Source organism: Manis pentadactyla, chromosome 12 (assembly GCF_030020395.1).
Source record: "Manis pentadactyla isolate mManPen7 chromosome 12, mManPen7.hap1, whole genome shotgun sequence".
In the NCBI taxonomy this organism is placed as follows: domain Eukaryota; kingdom Metazoa; phylum Chordata; class Mammalia; order Pholidota; family Manidae; genus Manis; species Manis pentadactyla.
Window position 1 is genome coordinate 12,035,122 of NC_080030.1, and position 18,308 is coordinate 12,053,429.

Consider the following 18,308-nt stretch of genomic DNA (forward strand, 5'->3'; position numbering starts at 1 on the left):
GGTGCTGAGCTCCAGCAGAGGCTGTTATCCCTTAGTCCCAATTTACCAGGTGGAGACCCCGCCCCGACCTGGCCTCACCTCCTCAGGGACCAGTATTGCTAAGGTGACCTGCAAACACGTGCCCTGCCCCTTCCCAGGCACTGCTCCACCAGGCCTCAGAGTCCGGAGGCAGGTGCCCAGCCGAAGATTCCCCGCCAACACTTCTGGTCCCCACTCCTTCATGCTGCATACCGTGCCGGGGTCCCTGAGCTCCCAGGCAGGCTGCACCCACCTGGGGCTGCAGTCAGGTAAGTCCTGCTCACAGCGGAGGCCTCCATAACCCGGTGGACATGCGCACGTGAAGGAGGCCACGTGGTCAGTGCAGGTGCCAGGGCCACACGGGCTGCTAAGGCACTCATCCACGTCGCGGGCGCAGCGGGGGCCAGCGAAGCCGGGGAGGCAGGAGCATGAGAAGGAGCCCACAGAGTCCTGACACAAGCCTCCATTCAGGCAGGGGTCTGCAGTCAGAAGCAGGCAGGTCCCGTCATTCACCTCACCCCCCTCTGCCCAGCCTGACTCTGCCACACCTTGCGTACAGGAGAATCAGGAGGAAACCAGGATTCACTGGGAGGGGCCCATTTGGTCAGAGGGGCCAAATTCCGTCCCTTCAGTGGCCTCACCCCCTCCCTTATCTGGAAACCTCCCCTATGTGGAAGGGGGAGGGGTTGGGGGAGCCAGAAGTTCCCTCTAAGCTGCCAAGCATAAGCTCGCAGTTCATCTGCTTAGTTCCTGGGGTCAGTACAGGTCTCCTCCAAACCCGTGCTGGCCAATGTAGTGGCCACTGGCCACCTGTGGCTACTGAGCCCCTGACGTGGGGCTGGTGCAAGTTAAGATGTGCTGTAAGTATAAAATACACACTGGATTTCAGATTTTCAAGACTTAGTATAAAAAAAAGAATGTAAAATAGTTCAATAATTTCATATTAATTACATGTTGAAATGATAATCATTTTATGTTAGGTTAAATAAAATATGTTATTAAATTTAGTATGACTTGTTTTTGCTTTTTTAATGTGGGCTACTAGAAAAATTATAATTGCATGTGTAGCTTGTGTTATTTGCTAATGGCACAGCACTCCTGCAGAACTCGCCAGGGGCCTACACTTGACACACAATCCTAACTCAGGTGCTACCAGAGGCAGTCTACAGGCTTCCGAGTCAGACAGACCTGCGCTCCAATCCCAGCTCATCCCCCTACTTGCTGTGTGACTTTGGGCAAGTCGTTTCACCTCTCGGGGGCCTCAGTTTCATGAATAAAGTGGGAAAAGTAACGGAACAGTGATGACAGAATGAAAGCACAGTGCTGGGCACACAGGGCAGGCTTGATGAGCATGCTCCCTAGGGCAGCAGCCCCTAAGAGCTCCCCTGAACTCACTGGGGTCACAGTCATCGATGTCCTGATCACAGGAGGGGCCACTGTACCCAGCGTGGCAGGTACAGCTGAAACTCCCGGCCAGGTTGGTGCAAATGCCATGGGAGCCACAGGGTGAGGCGCTAGCACACTCGTCCACATCCTGCTGGCATTGTGGGCCTGAGGTTGGGGAAGAAGGTAACATCTAGGGTTAGAGGGTACAGGGTAGGGCCTTGGGGTGCCTGGGGCTCAGCAAACTTGGGGTGCCTGAAGGCTGAGATAGTTGAAGGCAGGAACAAGTCACGCTCTTTGCCTCTGTGCATTTTGCACACGTTCTTCCCGAATGGCCTTCTTGTTTCAGTGGGTGCTGAACACATTTTGTGGTTGAGATCTGCTCCCCAACCCCTCAGCCTGAGTCCTTGCTTCCCCATCCCCATAATCCCTTCCTATTCTTCCAAACTGACCACGTGAGCTGTGAGTATCTGTCCCTTCCTAGAAGGAAGCTCCCTAAAAGGCAGGATCTGGGGTGGGTCACCCTGGAGGACCCCAGCATCACCCAGTATGGGGCAGGGTGCAAAGGAGGTAAAGGAAAAGAGGAGGAGGAAGCAGCAGCAGTTGGTGTACCTTGCCAGCCCAGGGGGCAGGAGCAGACAGCCGGCCGGCCTGGGGCAGACTCGCAGTGGCCCCCATGCTCACAGGAGCTCGGGGTGCAGACGGACAGCAGTTCACACTGATGGCCTGGGGTGGAAGAGCAGAGTGGGACAGTCCTTGAGGGAGTCCTTGTTCTCTCCTCCCTCCAGGGTCCCTGCCTTGGTACCCCACCTCCCAATCTCTTGAGGAGAGGGGAGAAAAGGGGCAAAAGGGCAAATGCAGAGGAGGAAGAGAGAATTGAGCAGAAGGGAAATGAGAAAAAGGGGATGTGGCACTGGGAGGGAAGGTGAGGACACTCACCCTGGACACCTGGGGGACAGGTACAGTGGAAGCCTATTCCATCACTGGTGCAGGTGCCACCAGCCTGACAGGGCTGGGATTCACAGGCATCTCGAGTGAGGCTCTGGCTGCACCGGGGGCCACTCCAGCCAGGCTCACACACACAGCGGAAGCTGGAGGGGGAGGCAGTCAGGGCCAGGGCTTGGGCAGGGAGGTACGGGGATCAGACGTTGGGGAGAGGCCTCACCCTCCAGGCGCATCATGGCAGACACCGTGACTGCAAGGTTCCTGGGCACATGGATGGCTCCGGGGGAGGCAGAGTGGGGGCAGAGAACCAGGTGGGCAGAGGCAGCGAAAGCCGTTTTCCCCATCCACACAGGAACCACCCTCCCCACACGGGCTGGATGCACACTCGTTGATCTCCACATTGCAAAGGGACCCTGGGGAGCAAGCAGACAACGTCATTCCGGAACGAGGACAAGGGAGCCTACTGGGAGGGACAGCCCTGACCCTTTATCACGGCCACATCCTTGAGCAAGGGCCACCTCCTTTTTCATTTCCATAATGCATCAGCTATTCTGCAAATTGGGACAACCACCTCAACATGGAGCTGCCTTGCCCCAGATCATCCTTGTCCCCAAACTTACATGAAGTCACTTTTATTGCCACCAGCAATTACATTGGCCCCACTCAAAAACACCCCCATCCTCTAAGCTGGACACTCTTATCTACATTCCGCAATAACTTTGGGCTGATTACAGGGACAACCTCACCCAGTGAGAGAGAGCATTGCCTCGGAGCTCAGTGTGGACAATCTCGTTGGACAAGCGTGCACAAACAGAGGGACGAAACTTAGCCAAGAAAGATGGGAGATTTCACCCTTACCCTATAAAGACCCCCTTTCCATGGCAGCCGCTTGCCCACCTGTGAAGCCAGGCTGGCAGACACAGTCATAGCGGTTGATGCCATCCCGGCAAATCCCAAAGGTGCAGGGGTTGCTGGCGCAGTCATCGATGTTGACCTCGCAGTTCACACCTGGGGAAAGGGAACTTGGCAGGGGTAGGCACCGCTGGTGCCCCACCAGAAGCATTATCCCCAAGCCTTCTGTGCCCCTCCAGATGTAGTTCTGCCCCCAGCCCCACCCACCTGTCGTGCCAGGCGGGCAGCGGCAAAGGTATTTGTCCACCAGGTCCAGACATTTGCCCCCATGGCGACAGGGCTGGCTGCGGCACTCGTCCACCTGTCTCTCACAGCGCGCGCCCGTGTATCCCGGAGCACAGGCACAGGAGAAGCTGGCGATGCCGTCCACGCAGCGCCCATGGTGGCACGGGTCCGGGGAGCAGTCGTCCACGTTGCGCTCACACAGTGTGCCCTCGAAGCCTGCAGGGCTCGAGGGTCAGGCCAGGCCTACTTGCCAAAGTACTGCCCACAGCCACGGCCTCGGCCCAATCCTGGCTCAGCTCCACCCCAGCCCCATCCATTGAGCCAACTGGAGGCGGGCTTATCCAAGCCCCTCCCCCAGCTGGCCGCACCCCATTCAGTCAAACCTTCCAGGGCTCCCTCGCCCTTGGCGGGAAACTTCCACAGTTAAATCCCTCCACCGGACGTGACCCCTTCTCCAATCCTTGTTGAGGATTGAACTATCAGCCCTGTTCCTGCCTCACCTTGGAAATGGGGACACATGGAAGGTACATAGGAATAGAGCTACTCTGGATCCTGCCAGATCCATTGGTCCACGCTTATGTCCATCATTAGCCTGCCTGTCACTGGGCCTACCTTGATGCTCCCCTGCCCCCCAATTTTCCTCAAGGTTGTCATTGGCCCTCTCCTCCCTGAGCCCTGCCTCCAGATTCTCGCTGGCCTGTCATTGCTGCGCTCACCCTCTGCACAGCGGCACTCGTAGCCGTCGGGCTGGTCCACGCACTTGGCTCCATTCCGGCAGGGGGTGCTCGCGCACTCATCCACGTCCAGTTGACACATGGCCCCGCTGAAACCTGCAATGGAGAGTGGGGTGAGCAGAGGCCCAGAGAGGGTCAGAGCAGCCACCCACCCCTCGCCAGCCCTAATACGGCCTTATAGGCCCCCATCCTGGAGCCTTCGCCCCTGCAGGGACCTGCCTTTGTCTGGCGCCCTGGCTCAGGGTCCTCACCTGAGGGGCAGGTACAGCTGAAGCCATTCACTCTGTCCTTGCAGACCCCGCCATTGACACACGGGCTGCTCTGGCACTCGTCCAGATCCACCTCACAGTAGGTACCTGTGAAGCCTGGGGGTTGGGCACAAGGGAGAGGGATTAGGATCCCAGGCCACGCTCAGTTCCACCCCTGACCCCGTCCCTGCCCCGCCCACAGCTCCTCTCACCCCGCCCCCAGCCTCAGGCTCCGCCCCGGCCACACCCACCACGCACCTGCCATGCAGATGCAGGTGAACTGGCCTATGCGGTCGAGGCATGTGGCCTGGTTCCGACAGGGCCCGGATAGGCACTCGTTGACATCGGTCTCGCAGCGCGGGCCGGTGTAGCCGCGGCCACACTGGCACAGGAACGAGCCCTGTGTGTTCACGCACCGACCCAGGTGCTCACAGGGGTTGGCGCCTAAGGGAGTAGGCACAGTCGGTGTGGGTGTGAGCAGCTGAGGACCCGTCTATCCCCTCCTTCCCAGTTCTCAGAAATCGTCCCCTCACCGATGGAACACTCATCCACATCCTGGTCACACGCCCCACCGGTGAACCCGGGTGGACAGGTGCAGATGGCCCGGCCGTTCACAGGATTAGTGTCACAGATAGCATCCTCGTGACAGGGGTTGCTGACGCAGGCATCATCCAGGTGACACAGAAGCCCTGGGAAGGGGTAAGCAGGGGTCAAGGTCAGAGCCCCCAAGCTCTGCCCCAAAAAGTCCCACACCCTCACATAGTTTTGTGTTTTGTTTTTGTTAACTTACAGTGTATAGCAGCTCTTTCCCCCCATTTATTATGAAAAACTTCTAACATACAGAAACTTTTATTCATACATCCTCCACCTAAATTCAACTATTGTAAGCTTTATCTTTCTTTTTTTCTGAACCAATTTGAAAATGAGTTGGAAACATCCACATACTGTTTTCCGATCTGTTGATTCTTTTTTCTGATTATAAAAGGGTCCAACCTTCAAGCCTTTGCTTCTGCAGCATCCTTTGGCTGAGGTGCCCTTCCCTCCACCTCCAAGACCCCCTCCTAAACACTTCCTCTGGCCTTTACCTCTTCCAAAGGTCCCTTCCCGTTCTTGAAAAGAGTATAGCTCTCCATTCCCATGGCTTCTGCCCTGGGCTGTGTGCCAGCCTCCTCCCAGGCCTCTCCCAGGCTTACCCTTCACCACAAATCCAGCCTCCAGCATAAACATGCTAACACTCAGGTCAGACTCCATCCTTGCCCCCCACTACAGAGCCATCAATGGCTCCCCACTGCCTGCAGGGAGAACAGCCACTCACCAGTCTTGCCCATGGGGCAGGCGCAGTAGAAGGAGGCCACACGGTCATGGCAGGTGGCCCCATGGAAGCACACGGCCGTGGCGCAGTCATCAATATTCTGACTGCAGCTCTCACCCGTCCAGCCATTGACACACACACAGCTGTGGCCACCCAGTGTGTTGAAGCACGTGCCCCCGTTGTGGCAAGCATTGGGCTGCAGCTGACACTCGTCCACATCCTCCGTGCAGAATTGGCCTGTGGCACACAGACGCACCAGTCCAGCCACCTGCTACAGGCCCACCTAAGGTTGGCCACCCAGCTCCCTTCAGTCCGGGGTGTTCACCTGTCCACTCGGGAGGGCACTGGCAGTTGTAGGTGTTGACACCATCCACACATGTCCCCCCGTTGAGACATCGGTGCCCTGGACAGTCGTCCACGTTCACTTCACAGTTCTGGCCTTCAAACCCTAGCATGGGGGGAGGAGGTGAGGATGGTCACTGCCAGGCAGGCCTGCTATCCTCCCCACCCCAGCCACCCCTGGTACAGCTCCCTCACCAGGAAGGCAGGCACAGTCATGAGTGAGATCGCTGCTCTGTCTACATGTGCCCCCATTACGGCAGGGTGAGGGGGCACAGGGCACTGCGGGGCTCTCACACAGTGGCCCCGTGTAGCCAGCTGGGCACTGGCAGCGGAAGGAGCCAGGCGTGTTCAGGCAGGTGGCACCGTGGCGGCAGGGCCCGCCTGCCCGGCACTCATCCACATCGCTTCGGCAGCTGCGGCCCTGGTAGCCAGGCGGGCAGGAGCAGATGTAGCGGCCGTCGGGCCCCACAGAGCAGCGGGCCCCGTGGGCACAGGGGCTGCTGAGGCAGGGGTCTGGCAGTGAGCAGTCAGGGCCTAGAGGGACCAGGAGAGGGTGAGCTTGGGCCAATGACACCCTTGGCCTCGGGCTCCCCTCCAGACCCTCCCTTACCTCGGAAGCCACGGGGGCAGCGACATGAGAACATGGCAGTGCCTGCCACCACCGAGCTCTGGCAGACCCTGCGGCCAGCACAGGGGCCCGAATGGCAGGGGTCTTCCAGCTGGCACCATGCGCCCACCCAGCCTGGTGGGCACCTGTGGGCAGAGACGGTTCAGTGTTGGCAGAACAGGACAGAGAGCCCCAGAGATATGCACAAGACAGGCCAGAAACAGCCTGGCAAACACACACACTCACATTCACGTGACAAATACCCACAGAGCACTTCCTATATTCTCAGCAGTAGGAATAGAGCAGCACGCACACTGAAGGCAGTCCCTACCCTCCTGATGCTCGCAGCCAGATCGGCCTGCGTGGAGTTCAGTGGTGACCCCAGAAAAGAAATGTCCATGTCCTAGAACCTGTAACTCTGACTTTACTTGGAAAAAGAGTGTTTGCAGATGTAACTAAGTGACAGATGTCAAGATGAGGTCATCCTGGGTTTTCCAGACGGGCCCTAAATCCACTGACAAGTGTCCTTATAAAAGAAAGACAGAGGGAGATTTGGAGAATGAAGAGAAAGGCAGGTGAAGACAGAGGCAGGGACTGAAGTGTTATGCCCACAAATGAAGGAATGCCTGAAGCTATGAGAAGTTAGAAAAAGGAAAGGAAACTTCTCCCCTAGAGCAGCTGGAGACACCGAGGCTGCCAACACCTCGCTTTCAGAACTACGAGAATAGATCTCTGTTGCTTTAAACCATCCAGTTTTTGGTCATTTGTTATGGCAGCCCCAGGAAAACCAAGACACAGGGGAAGGGGGCCAGAGGGAGGAGGGAAGGTAAATATTGTATTTTCACAGGCTAAAGAAGTGGGGGAGGGGACCACAGGCTGTACAGGGAAGAGCATTTCAGGCGGAGGGAAAAGCAAATACAAAGTCTCAGACTCGAAGACAACCACAGAGGCCCAGACAGACAGACAACCCCAGAAACACACACAGAGCCACCCACAGAGGGACACACCAGGGGAACAGGGTGGCCTGGCAAACGCTTGGACACCAACCCACAGCCTGAGTCATGGATATGGGCAACTTTCACAAGGACAGACAGAAAGGACCTCCACTAATCCTCTGCCTTACTGGGGGCACGACAACCCTTCCTTCCACTGCGGGGAGGAGGTGGACGCCAATGCTGGTGCCTCCGTGTTAGTGGACAGGTCCTGCAGCCTGCAGCCCCCTCCCCAACCCCACCAAGGCAGCCTTGAATGTGAAGGAGTTATGGGAGAGCTGGTCTTAACACTGGAACCTTCAGAGGGACACCAGAGGGTCAGAGGGAGAGGCCTGGGGAGGCGATTAGGTCCAGGCCCCGCCCCTGACGCTGCCCACCCCTGAAGCCTGTCCCTCCTTCTGGTTTCTCCCTATAGTGTGGGGCTCAACGCGGGCAGCTAACTCAGTCCTTAGCTTCACCCACAAGATTCTCCCCCCCACCCCGCGACAACGGGCCCCCAGCAAAACAGGTCGGGGCACGATGGGCGAGGGTGCAGGTCGTGCCTGGGGTGGGGTCCAGCTCCCAGGCTCCTCCCCAAAGGCCCGACGCGCACGGCTGGCCGCCACGACTGCACGTCGGGAGGGGGCGCGCTGCGGCGGGCGCCGAACAAGGCAGGTCCCACCGTCAGGCAGGGCGCGGCCCCCTCCCGCCGCCGCGGGCGGGTTCCCACGCTCTGCGCCCCGCGCCCCTGCCGACCGGTCGGGCCGGTTCCAGCCTCCGCCCGCGCCCCGCCTCACGGCCAGGGCTTTGGGGGAAACGGCGGGGTGGGGAACGGACTTGGTGGGGAGGTTGACGGAGGAGGCGAGGCCTGGGAGATAAAAGCGAGCTTGGGAGCCTAACTGGAGAGGCGGAGACTTGGGGGATCCAAAGAGGGACAGCTTGGAGCGTCCGTGAAAGGACCCGAGTATTGGGACCTTGAAGGAGATCTGAGGGGCCCGCGGGGAGTGCTTCCCACGCCCCAGCTCCGGGGACAGAGCCCGCTCCACTGCGGGCGATCCGGGCTCCGGGAGGCCGAGCGCGCCGGTGATTCACCTGTTGAAGGGCGGGGCCGCCGAGGGCGCATTCACCTGTCGGCTGTATTCCAGGTGCAGAACTCCGTTGCGCAGGCGCCCAGCCCCGGGGCTCCACCTCCCAGGTGTGTGGTTCCAGGTAAAGTCACACTTTCCCCTACTCCAACCATCAGACTCCCACGGGAGGAACACGCTCAGAGGAGGTAAACCCCCACCCAGGTGAGCCCAAGTGGGGGTCCAAAGCTCCTGTGTAACTTCAAAGGGGCTCTCCTAGGTCTAAAGTCACCCCAGACCCACCCAGCTTGGGCCTGGCACACTTGTTGATTAAATAAAGACATCAATGAATCAATCAACAGCTATTGGGTGAACTACTATTACTAATGACAATATTATGAAAAGAACTAAGCATTTACCCATAACCTTGAGAGGTTCCCCCTTGACTCCTCTTTCCTGTAACTTATTAAATAACAATCCCTATTTATTGAGCACTTACTGTGTGCTGAGCACTATGCTGGGTTCATCATATGAAGGATCTTTCAGTCTTTACAATCAGCCTCACAAAGGAGGAACTATTATTGCTCCATTTTCCAGATGCAAAAACTGAGGTGTGGAAGTCAGAGCACTTGCTCGAGGTATCCCAGAGCCCAGACTTCAAACTGAGCTCTATCTGCCTCTGTTCAGCTGTTTCCCAGCCCCTGGCCTGCTCCCCCCGACTCCTTCTGCCTTTCTTGTATTATCCAACAGCTGAATTCTTGGGCCCCTTTCATGGTCACAAGCCAGAGGGAAGCACACCTATATCACAGAGGCAATGGGGTTCAGAGAGGGGAAGTAACTGACCCAAGGTCACACAGCAAAGGAAGGTGGGGCGCAAAGGAAGGTGAGGGTCAGCCAGGCCCCCAGGAACCCAGCCCAGAGTGACAGAGCAGAGCTATATTACAGACCTCCTGTCCTCCCACCACAAAATCTTAATAGGAAGGTGCTGCAGGGATCCCACTACTGCCAAGCCACTGCCATTGGTCCCTAAAGATTTGTTGATTGAATAATAGCTACCTTCATCAGAGGCTTTACATGCGACCACAGGCAGCCAAAAACTCCGTGAAGTTGGAGTAATTTTCCAGACCAAGACATTGAGGTTTAAAGAGTTTAAGTCCCAGGCAGTCAGCAACATTATGCAGGATTTGAACCCAGGCCAGCCAGACTCTAAAGCCCCGCTCCATTCCAATGGGGAAACTAGAGGTTGCCCAAGCCACACACAGGTAGGAAGTGGTAGGGGCGTCCACGCTGGACACAAAGGCAAGGGAGAAGACAGAGCACCTCCCCACATGGGGCCCACTGATCGCTCAGAGCCAGGCACTCACAGGCAGGCAGCCTCCCGGGAGGGCAGCTGGGTGCAGCGACCTCCATTGGCACATGGGCTTCCATCCAGGCAAGGGGGTGCTGTGTGGGTGCAAAGGAAGGTGGGGGTCAGCTAGGTCCCCAGGAACCCAGCCCAGAGTGACAGACCTCCTCCTTCCCTCCCCCAGGCAACAGCTGCACCAGGCTGGGGTGCCTCTGTGGGTGTGGGGAGCCCCCCATCCACAGTTCCCACGGCCCCCCGCCCCAGCCCCAGCTGTTGGGGCTGCAGCTGTCCCTGCCAGCTCGGGCCCTGGGAACCACAGGCAGGGGCAGACAGGAGGAGGTGCTGACTTGTGCCAGATGTGGGGGCTCAGGAAGCTGCTGCAATGGGAGGTTCTGAGGCAGGAAGTGAGGGTGCCTAGTGTTAAAGGGAGGTGTATGGCTGTATAACCCGATCCTGGGGCAACTGAAGGAGCAGAGGCAGAGAGTCCTGGAGCTGTGGGCCTTCTTACCCCTGATGTTGGGCATTACTCCAACCAGGCAGGCCTGAGTGGTAGCTCTAGGGAGAGAGGCCAAGGCATGTCCCCCACACGCAGTGAGCCTTGGGTGTTTTGGAATAGGATGTACATCGAAGGGAGGGGCAGCCGGTACAAGACGTGTGCTACCCTGTCCAGCATCCCCATCCCTGAGGGCTCTGTCCCTCTGGGTTTTGACAAAGTCTAACTGTCTTGCCAGACAGGTCTGGGGTGTGACTGGGTGTGAGCTAGTGGAGAACTGTGTGTGCCAGCAGGTGTGGGGCTGCTCTGTGTGTGCGTGTGTGTCACCTCAGAGAGCTAGAGATGGAAAGATGGAAAGAACTGGAGAAAAACGGACGCAGACACAAAAAAGGAAACTAGAAGCAGGCAGACACAGGGAGGAGACAGAGAAGGGCAGAGACAGAGAGAGGGAGAGACAACGGTTGGGGCGGGCCCTGAGGACAGCTGTCATGGCACACGTCCCCTTCCTCAGGAGATGCCCACAGACTGTGTCACCTGCTGGGAGACGCATTGGGAGATGCGTGATGTTGGCTGTGGGCTGTGTGCCACGTGTGTGTGCGTGCGTGATGTGCATGTGTGCATCTGTTGTGCATCTGTTTATGTGAAATACATGCTGTAGCTGGGTATACAGCTGTATGTCTGTGTGTGTGACCTGGTGTGCTTGGGTATCTATGTGTGGGCTGGGCTGGATGAGTCTGCGCGAGCTGGGTGTAGGCATGCCCTTGGATGCGTGTCTGCATGTCGTCTGAGTGTGTGCAGGCAGTGAGCGTGAGGCCTTCGGCTGGTGTGCCAGGTTATGTGTGAACATGTGTGCTTGTATGTGCACCTATGTCAGCGTGTGAGCTGGGTGTGCACATCTGCGGGTGTACTCTGTGTGTGCGTGTGTGTGTACGTACGCCCGCATGTCTGCATCTCTGTATGGGTGACACATACAGATCTGTGCGTGCCTGCCAGTGTGTCACAGGCCATGTGTGTGTGCGCTGGCCCCGCGGGGGCGGCCGCTCCTGCCAGATGGGGCCCCAAGGCTGGGCAGGCCCTTCCCTCCCGCACCCATCAACCCTGCTAGCGCCCAGCCCCACAGCGGCTTCCGTTGACCCCGGGCCAGGGCCGCTCGCCCGCGACCCTCCTCCGCTGGCCAGGCCTCCCTTGGGTGGGTGCGCGCCCGCAGCCCCCGCCCGGGCCCCGCTGTCCGTCCCGCTTTGTCTGGCAAAGAAAGCGCGAGGCCGGCTGGGGGGAGGGGGTGTCTAGACGGCGCGGCCATTGTCCCGAGCGGGGGAAGGGAGCGCGGGCGCGGGGAGGGGCGGGGGGCCCCGGCCGGCCGGGAGGGGCTCTGGAGCCGTAGGGGCGCACGTGGGCCTGGGCCCCCAGCCCTCCCGCCCGTCCGCGCCCTCCCCGCGCAGAGGCGGGGTCCGGGGCCGCCCGTCCCGGCCGCCGGGGCCGCGGGAGAGGGCGGGGCGGGGGCGCCGCGGCGGCTCCGGCTCCCGCTGCCGCTCCGGGTCTTGCCGCGCTCCGGCCGGACAAGTTTGCTGCGAGTTCAGAGCTCTGAGAACTTCGCGCCCCGCCGCGTCCCCCGCCCGGCCAGGCCTTCCCGGGTGTGTGTGGGGTGGGGTGGGGGGCTTTTGTGCGAGAGGTCCCCGGCCTGGGGGTACGTGGGCTCCAGCTGTGACCTTCGCCGGACACCAGACGGGCACGGATTGAGAGCGAGCCCCCAAAATCTTTAGTCCCTTGGTTCCCGCACCTCGAGCTCCCAGTTCTGAACTCCTGGGTCCCCTCATTCCCAGCCCTGGTCGTTCCCGGCCCCCTGTTCCTCAGGCCTCTGGTGCCCTGCCCCCAACCGCACGCAGCCCCCGGGCTCCTCCGCCCCCGGCCTCTGTCCTAGTCCTGGGCCCCCAGGCCTCCCCACCTCGGCTGCAGACCCGGGGTCCTTGCACTCTGCTCTAGCCCTCGTCCCCCCGCCCCCACCCTGCCCAGCCCGCCGGGTCCCAGCCCCTCACCTGCAGCCCCCGGCCCCGCTAGCAGCAGCAATAAGGGCAGTGCCCGCACGGGCGGCAGTGGCGGTGGCGGCGACATCGGGCGGCGGCGGCGGCCCTGGGCCCCCGGCCCCATGGCTGCCAGCCGCGACCCTCCCTCCCCGTCCTCCCTCCTTCCCAGGGCTCCGGCGCGTCCCGGGCCCGTCTCTGCGCCGCCAACTTCTCCAAAGTGAGGCTGCCGGGCCGCCCCGCCCCCAGCCCTCGGTGGCTCGCCCCGCCCCGGGGCCGGCCCGGCGCTCCCCCGCCCCCCGCCCGGCCTCCCGGGGTCCTGGCCCACCCTCCACCCACACAGCCTGGGACCCGCAGGCCTTCAGAAAGCCAGGCCGGCCATGCGGTGCGCCGTGGGCCTACCCCGCAGTGACAGACACACCCAGCCTCCTCAACACCCGCTCCCACCCCACAACCAGAGCCGGGGACACTTCGCAGCCCCAGGACGCAAACACAGACGCCCCGAAATCGAGGCCAGGCAAGTCCTGAGAAGGTGGTGAACACGCAGCCAGAATGCACAAATGCAGATGCAAACACAGGTTCATGGGACTTAAAACTGGGAACACACGAACCTGAACCTCTGGCCAGGCCTTGAGCCCAGGGGGGAATTTGCAGCCTCCGTGCCCAGACACACCCTGGGAGTCTCAGGAACACAGGCAAACACACAAGCACACCCCTTCTTACTCTCAGCCTTCCGGGAAAGTGATCCCCTTTCTCCTCACTGCCTTGTGTGAACCCCAAAGGTCCACCCCATTCCCCAAGCCCCACCCCATACCCTTCTGTGCTTTGTGGCTCAAACAATCTTGATCAATTTGATCAGCTGCTTTTCGCAGAGTTGGTCATTGCTACAAAGCCCCTTTGCAGCCCACTCTGTCCCTGTGATGAGAATGGGGCCCCAGGAAGGGCCCCAAGCCCAGCCCTGGAAGAGCCCTCAGTCTGTCCAAGAAAAAGCCAGGTATAGACACCCCCAGCCCTGTGAGCTCAGGGCTGGGCCAGAGTCAGGGGACAGCATCTGGGGAGAGCACACGAAACAGGTAAGGGCTCTGCCTGGACATGTCAGATAAATGGGATCATACAACGTGCAGCCTTCTGTGTCTGGCTTCTCTCACTCAGCATGAAGTTTTCAAGGTCCATCCACACTGTAGTGCAAATCAGGGCTTCGTTCCTTTTCGTGGCTAAGTAATATTCCACTGTAAGGATGGACCACGTTTTGCTTATCCTTCTTCATCCATTACTGCCTCTGATGACTTCTAAATGCTGGAAGAAGAAGAAGTGACAGGCAGAGAAGTACCATAGTTAGAAAGAAGAAGCACGAATTGCCCAGGGTAAAAGTTGAATGACTGACCCCTAGGGACAGGCCTCAGAGATGACCTTAAGCCCTGCTGAGGCCAGCAGATAGCCCAGCCCCAGGAAACGGGAACCAAAATGCTAGGCCACCCATCCTATGGATTCAGCATCTGTGCAGGGGTGGGTTTCTGCCCATCTTATGGTGACTTGCTGGAGGCTTTCTGGAGAAAGAGCTGAGATTTGAACCTAGATCTGAGTGACTCCAGGCCAGGTGGAGTGTGGGGGGTGGAGGTGGGGATTAGGCAAAGAAAAAGCCAAGAGTTGCACAGGAAGGGGCCTGGACCAACTCACAGCGAGGGTGCTGAGTCAACAGGCCCCTGGGGCAGGTGCAGCTGAAGGCCCGCCCATGCCTAGCGCTCTAGAGGAAATCCAAGCTGTCAGCCCTCCTTTCACAGCCTTTGGACCTGGCCCCCTTTTGTCATCCTCATCATCACAGAGTCAAACTGTCTTCATCCAGCAGGCCTGGCATGCCCACGGCCTTTGCTCAGGTTCTTCCCTCTGCGTGGGACACCCAGCTGATTAGAAGGACCCTTCTGCTTCCTCTCCAAGCAGGAACTCACAGCAAGTGTGTTCTCTTCAAAAATGATTTTCTTCTAGTTACGGAAATGCTCTATTTCCCATACATATGACCCCTCTACCAATGCTGGTCCCTCTTTCTAGCATGCCCTTCTCCCCACCCCCAGCCCCGACATTCCTGTACCTGGTGAACTCCTATACATTCTGGAAGGTTCCAGCTCCAAGAAGACCTCTCTGCACCCCCTGCCCCCTATCAGGCTTCTGCGGGCCCACTGACCAGGGACCTCCTACTCAGTCTTGTCCACAAGGGGCTGGGGCTGTTTTTGTCCTGTTCTGTCTCCCCCCAAGAAGAGGGGATTTCCTGGGGATCAGACATCACCCAGAATGGGGTGGGCACACAGGTGGTGACATGGGAGGGGTTAGTGACCCAGGAAGTGGCTAAAGGGGTTGGGATGCCGACCCCAGAACAGCCGCTTCACCGAGCCCAGATCAGTCTCTTCAGTACCATTCTGGGGGGCTGGAGGTCCAGAAAAGGGTCTGGGGGCCCATGGGCGAAGCTAGGGGTTCCTGCCCTGAGCCGTCTGAAAAAGAACTTTGAACTGGCTGATACTTTAAGAGGTGCTGAGCTCCCTGTCACAAGGAGCAACCAAGGAAAATAGACACACATTTTGCTAGGCTCCACCTATCTAGTGGCCCTGACAGAGACAGAGAGGGAACAGTAGTGGTGGAGGCATGGTGGGGGAGGGAGACAAAAGGAAGAAAGACACATTTACAGAGTCCCTATTGCGTGCCAGGCCCTTTCTGAAGCCCTGTGACTCCAAGGGCACCCACTCTGCAAGCAGAAGCTGGGGGTCCCTGCTCCAGCTTCCTGCTGCTGCTCTCCAGCTATGATGGAAGGACCAGCCCAAGGTGTCCAGATCCCTGGGGAAACTGGACAGTCAAGGAATCATTCCCACGGCCTTGCAGCAGGCCGCCACACTGTTCCCAATGTGGTGGGGGTAGGGGTGGGCTTGAGCCCTGTCCCCTGGCCCTGCTGGCCGCCTTGGCCAGGGACTGCATTTCTCCTCAATGAGCTCAGTCCCAGGGGATGCGGGACCTGGGGCCAAGCCAAGCCACAGCTGCCGGGCGCAGGCCCACTGACCAGGGACCTGAGAACGTGCCCTCGGCTTCTCCTCCAGGGACCACACCTCCACCCTCTGCACAGAAGCTGCACCCAAGCCCTCATGCCCAGGCGGTGGGCCAAGAGAGCCACCAAGAACCAGCAGGGGTGAGGGCTTCCGGGTGTGGGCTCTGGCCCAGTTGGGTCTCCTAGCCGCTGCCTCCCTGGGGCCTTCATACGCAAAAGCCCGCCATGGCTCCGCATTGCCCAGAGTGACACCCTCCCCACCTCACCAGCTTCACTTCCCTGCCTTCCACTGTTCCCTAGCCTTTGCGCGGGCTCCAACCACTGCTGGGAGCACCCTTCCCACACCCTGAAGGCAGCTCACTCTGCTCTCCCAGCTCTTCTTACCTTCATTTAGTCATCCAACATTTACTGAGAACAAATAAGAACAATTGAATGTGACATGAGGGAGGGAGAGGTTTCAGAGTGGGGGTTCAGGACAGGCCTCTCTGATGAGGGGACTGGGAACTGAGACTTTAAGGAGAAGCAGTCAGAGAGGCAAACAACCGAGGAAGATTGCTCCAGGCAGAGAAAAGAACAAGTGCAGAGACCCAGAGAAGGAGGGGGTGGGTGGGTGAGACAGCGGTGCTGAGGCCAGGGTGCTGGGTGCAGAACAAACAAGGGGTGGGAGGTCAGGGAAGCTTGCGGGAGCTAAGTCCCAAGGGGCCGAGGGTCTGGGATTCTTTCACAAGCACAGTGGGAAGGTTTTAGCAGGGAGAAGTGATCTGATTGAGGTTGTAAAAGATTACTCTGGAAGCTCGGCCATCTCTTCACGTGGTCTCATCTGGCTCCTACTGCCTCTTCCCTTTACATAATCCTGCCTGGCTCCCCCATTAAATTTTGAGCTCTGTGGGCATCTGTCCTGCTCACTGCTGAATCCCCAATGTCCAGCATAGAGCACATGGTAGGAAGGTGAAATAACTCTCAGGTGAATCAATGAATCTGCCCAGCATCTCTCAGCAGGGCAGAGTAGGACCCAGAAGCTGAGATCTGATTGTGCCCAGCACCAGCCCTGGAGACATCCCTGTCTGGACATACACATGCCTGCCCCCATTAGATCAGGGCTGGGTCAGAGGAAGGCAGGGGGCTGGTGGGGTGTCCTGGAGGAGGGGTGTGTGTGTATAAGAGTTGAAAGTGGAAGAAAAGAGAGTGGAGAAATGGAGCTCACTTCAGTCAAGCACCTATTGGATCTGCAGCTCTGGGCGGAGGAAACAGGGAGACCACTCCCACCCCTTCTGGGGGCAGTAGTTTCCCTGCCTTAGTACCCCCCCACTGGGCAGGACACCCAATGGATGCCTTGGCTTTACAGGCCCTGGGGTCAGAGCACTCCAACCTCCCATACCCCATCTTCTCCTGTTCACCTGTACACCACAGCACTCTAGTGTTCCCTACCTACTTTTCGTCTGTGACACACTTGTCCTTCCCACATTTCCTCCTGCTTCAGAGAAAGGGAGCGCCTCCCTGGAGCTTTCCATTACCTCCTGCCTTGGCGAAAAGTTGAGGTCTCTTTCCTGATAAAGTGAAAACGGCAGGAATATGGCGCAACTCTTCTTACTCTCCCACCCCCAGGCTCCTATCCCTCTCCTCTGCATCTCCGCCTGCCTCTGCTGGCTCCCTTGTTCCCCTGCCCCACTCTGCTCTCTGCCCCGAGAGGTTGACCCCTACACACTGCATCAATGGACGTCCTTGTCTCCTGGCTTCCAGGTGGGTTTGACCAATAGGAGGCACTGGCACAAGATAAAGCCAGAAGAGAGAATGGGATATTAATCCCCCTGTAGGGTCACCTCTGCTGGCTGTGTCCCTTGCCAAAGGCCCTGTCCATACACATCTCTCCCTGAGCTCTACTAACATCCTGCTTTCCCCCTGCCCAGTCGGCGGGGCCTGGAGATGGTAATGGCTCTCCATGGGCGCCTGACCAGGGGTGGTGTACTAACCCCTGCTGGTATCCCCAAACCTTGCCTGCAAATTACCTATAGCAAACCTGCCACCAATTACCCTGTCTGAATGTGACAGTTGTTTCCCCCAGGCTCCTGACTGGGGTTCCCCACTCTTCCCTCCCCACTTCTGCTCAGTGGCATTCAGGGCGTCCAAGCCCTCTGTCCTCTATCTCCATCCCAGGTTGCCTCCCTTGAGATCTACGTGGCTCAGTCCTCTCAATTCCTTGCAGCTTTGGACACCACCAGCTATCTCCCTCCTCCTGGTGCCCCCCACCTGCCCCTGCCACCATTGCTAGGGCACCAGGTTTGTCTGCTCCCCCTCTTACCCCTGTGGGCTCTGTCTTCTGCCTATCCTTAATATGTTGGGCCCCCAGGGCTCAGTCTTCAATTTTGTTCTCCATTCTGTCCCGCTCTGCCGCACTACACATGGATGCTTTTAACCCATTAGATGTTTCTAGGTCCCTGTGCTAGGAGTCCAGCCTCTCAGACTGAACATGCCCAAACCTACTTCTGGCCTTTCATGCATATCTGCTCCTCCCCAGTGCCTGGATGTGGGCTCATCCTCTATTGCATGGATCACACCCATTCTCCTTCCCAGCCTTCCCACATTCAGTCCTCTGCATCTGGTCCTGTCCCCTCACCAGCTCCCAAATAATATTCCAGAAACACACACTGGTCCGGAACCCAGTC

General features: G+C 58.7%; 1 protein-coding gene across 2 annotated transcripts in view; it reads right to left on the reverse strand.

The window, feature by feature from the left end:
- NOTCH3 (notch receptor 3) overlaps positions 1–12,836 on the reverse strand; it is a 30,293-nt gene extending 17,457 nt beyond the window's left edge. The window contains exons 1-17 of one of the 2 annotated variants that reach the window (XM_036895546.2): positions 12,633–12,836; positions 10,126–10,204; positions 6,730–6,872; positions 6,315–6,653; positions 6,103–6,225; positions 5,781–6,014; positions 4,999–5,154; positions 4,724–4,909; positions 4,469–4,582; positions 4,200–4,313; positions 3,466–3,699; positions 3,244–3,354; positions 2,567–2,759; positions 2,341–2,492; positions 2,014–2,127; positions 1,414–1,569; positions 272–497 (exon numbers count right to left, since the gene is read on the reverse strand). In XM_036895546.2, the coding sequence (XP_036751441.2) occupies positions 272–497; positions 1,414–1,569; positions 2,014–2,127; positions 2,341–2,492; positions 2,567–2,759; positions 3,244–3,354; positions 3,466–3,699; positions 4,200–4,313; positions 4,469–4,582; positions 4,724–4,909; positions 4,999–5,154; positions 5,781–6,014; positions 6,103–6,225; positions 6,315–6,653; positions 6,730–6,872; positions 10,126–10,204; positions 12,633–12,744 (2,786 nt within the window). In that variant the 5' untranslated portion in view covers positions 12,745–12,836. Of the gene's footprint in view, positions 1–271; positions 498–1,413; positions 1,570–2,013; positions 2,128–2,340; positions 2,493–2,566; positions 2,760–3,243; positions 3,355–3,465; positions 3,700–4,199; positions 4,314–4,468; positions 4,583–4,723; positions 4,910–4,998; positions 5,155–5,780; positions 6,015–6,102; positions 6,226–6,314; positions 6,654–6,729; positions 6,873–9,260; positions 9,433–10,125; positions 10,205–12,632 lie in introns of those variants that run through there. The other variant, XM_036895548.2, reaches the window with a different exon arrangement.
- Positions 12,837–18,308: the final 5,472 nt, after the last annotated feature.